The sequence below is a fragment of the Atta cephalotes genome (assembly GCF_000143395.1).
Source record: "Atta cephalotes unplaced genomic scaffold scaffold00040, whole genome shotgun sequence".
In the NCBI taxonomy this organism is placed as follows: Eukaryota; Metazoa; Arthropoda; class Insecta; order Hymenoptera; family Formicidae; genus Atta; species Atta cephalotes.
Genome location: NW_012130104.1, coordinates 298,983 through 300,629, shown reverse-complemented (window position 1 = coordinate 300,629; position 1,647 = coordinate 298,983). Strand labels below are relative to the sequence as shown.

The window sequence follows — 1,647 nt, the reverse complement described above, 5'->3', positions numbered from 1 at the left end:
TTGATATCAACAATTATATAGTTTAATGTGAAGTATATTTTCAATTTTATTGTATTTTATTATATTTTCGATCGATTTTATGTTATGTTTTTTTACCGTTTGGACATATTTTGTAAACATTGATAATGATCCGATCGTGATCGAAACGTTTGTTGTTAGCCGGCATGTTATCAAATTTTATAATTAATTTATAATTTATTAAGACATTTTTTATCTACCAATTTTATAGGTAAAATTTCTGGCTCGTAACCCTTTTTCTTTTAACTTGTTTTTTAAATTATTGAGCCATTATATTATTATATAATTTTTTATTTTAGTTAAAATTTTTTAATTTTAAACTCTAAAGATAATTATTTAATTTATTTAGTTTAAAAGGTAAAAAGAAAATCAGAAGACGATTGATAGTCAAGATAGGAAGACTTCATTACTATGCGGGGATGACAAAACCTGACTAAAATCAAAACAAGTCAACATTTATGCTTGTCAGTAATCAGAAAATAGGCCTTGGGAAGCTTCTCCATGTCCGTCTGTAAATTGAGCCCATGCGTCTGAAGTAAAATTAAAAAATAATATACTTAATCTGATTGGCCAAAAACTAATTTTTGATCAAATAATTGTCGTTTATTGTTTGCGACATGGTGTTTTTATGTTCATGATAAGCTTCTTTTCTTTCATTGAATTAAATTTATTGAAGTTTTCCAAATTTCATCTCTGATATGTTTTAAAAATTGTTCCTCTATTTTCTTTGTAACATTCATCTGAATTTAATTTTAATATAGGAATTTTTTGTGTGCGGAGCTCACTATACAAGATAGTTATTACGTATACATTGTATCTATAAAGGTGATTTATGTCTCTGAAGAGGGCTCTGAAAAATAAGCCAAAACATGTAAGCGCGTTATTGTAATAGTGTTATATTTATATATTATTTGTCCAATGACCGCGTCCGACTCCTGCTCTGTCATTTCCAAATTTCTTTTGAATAGTAAGGAGTCTTTACAGATTGATTTATTCTGTTATACATAATTATCAAGAAATGAGACTTCGGTGACAGTCGTGCTTCCAAAGTAAACACAGCGAGAGAATCAATCGACATTTCGGAAAAAAGGCAGTAAGAAGCCTCAAGAGATTATATAAATTCCGATCCATTAGATTTTTGATGTTAACATGCACTTTTTCAAATAGGAGAATTTTTTCAGATTTACATAAATTTTTAACTAACATATTATTTATGAAATGCTATCATGTCTTATTTTTATAAAACCGCTTTGTATATTCCCGCGTGAATCATGCAACCGCACGTGCTCTGCGTATTTGTCGGCGGAGGTGGTAACAGATGAGAATAGACGGAGCAAATAAACGGTTGATATGAAGACGGAAAAGTGCCCTCATTCGTATGAGCGTGTGATATAGTTGAATGTAGTGTATCTGCGATAGTCAAAAGAGACGTAGTGTATAGCTTGGTCATTTGTTTTACCTTAGGCAGTATGTTATCTTCATCCACTGATGTTGTCGCTCTAGCGAGACAAGAAGCATTCAAGGATTTCTCTTTTTTTGATGAAGAGACCGTGCCTGTGGTGAGTCAATCAATAATATTAGTATCGATCTCTCTCTTTCTCTCTCTCTCTTNTNTCTCTCTCTCTCTCT

General features: G+C 30.9%; 1 protein-coding gene across 1 annotated transcript in view; it reads left to right on the top strand.

Annotated features, from left to right (window-relative positions):
• The first annotated feature begins 1,487 nt into the window (after positions 1 to 1,487).
• Positions 1,488 to 1,647, top strand: part of LOC105622101 (galectin-8-like) — a 205,507-nt gene continuing 205,347 nt past the window's right edge. Inside the window, exon 1 of the mRNA XM_012203533.1 lies at positions 1,488 to 1,577. Within this exon, the coding sequence (XP_012058923.1) occupies positions 1,488 to 1,577 (90 nt within the window). The remainder of the gene's footprint in view (positions 1,578 to 1,647) is intronic.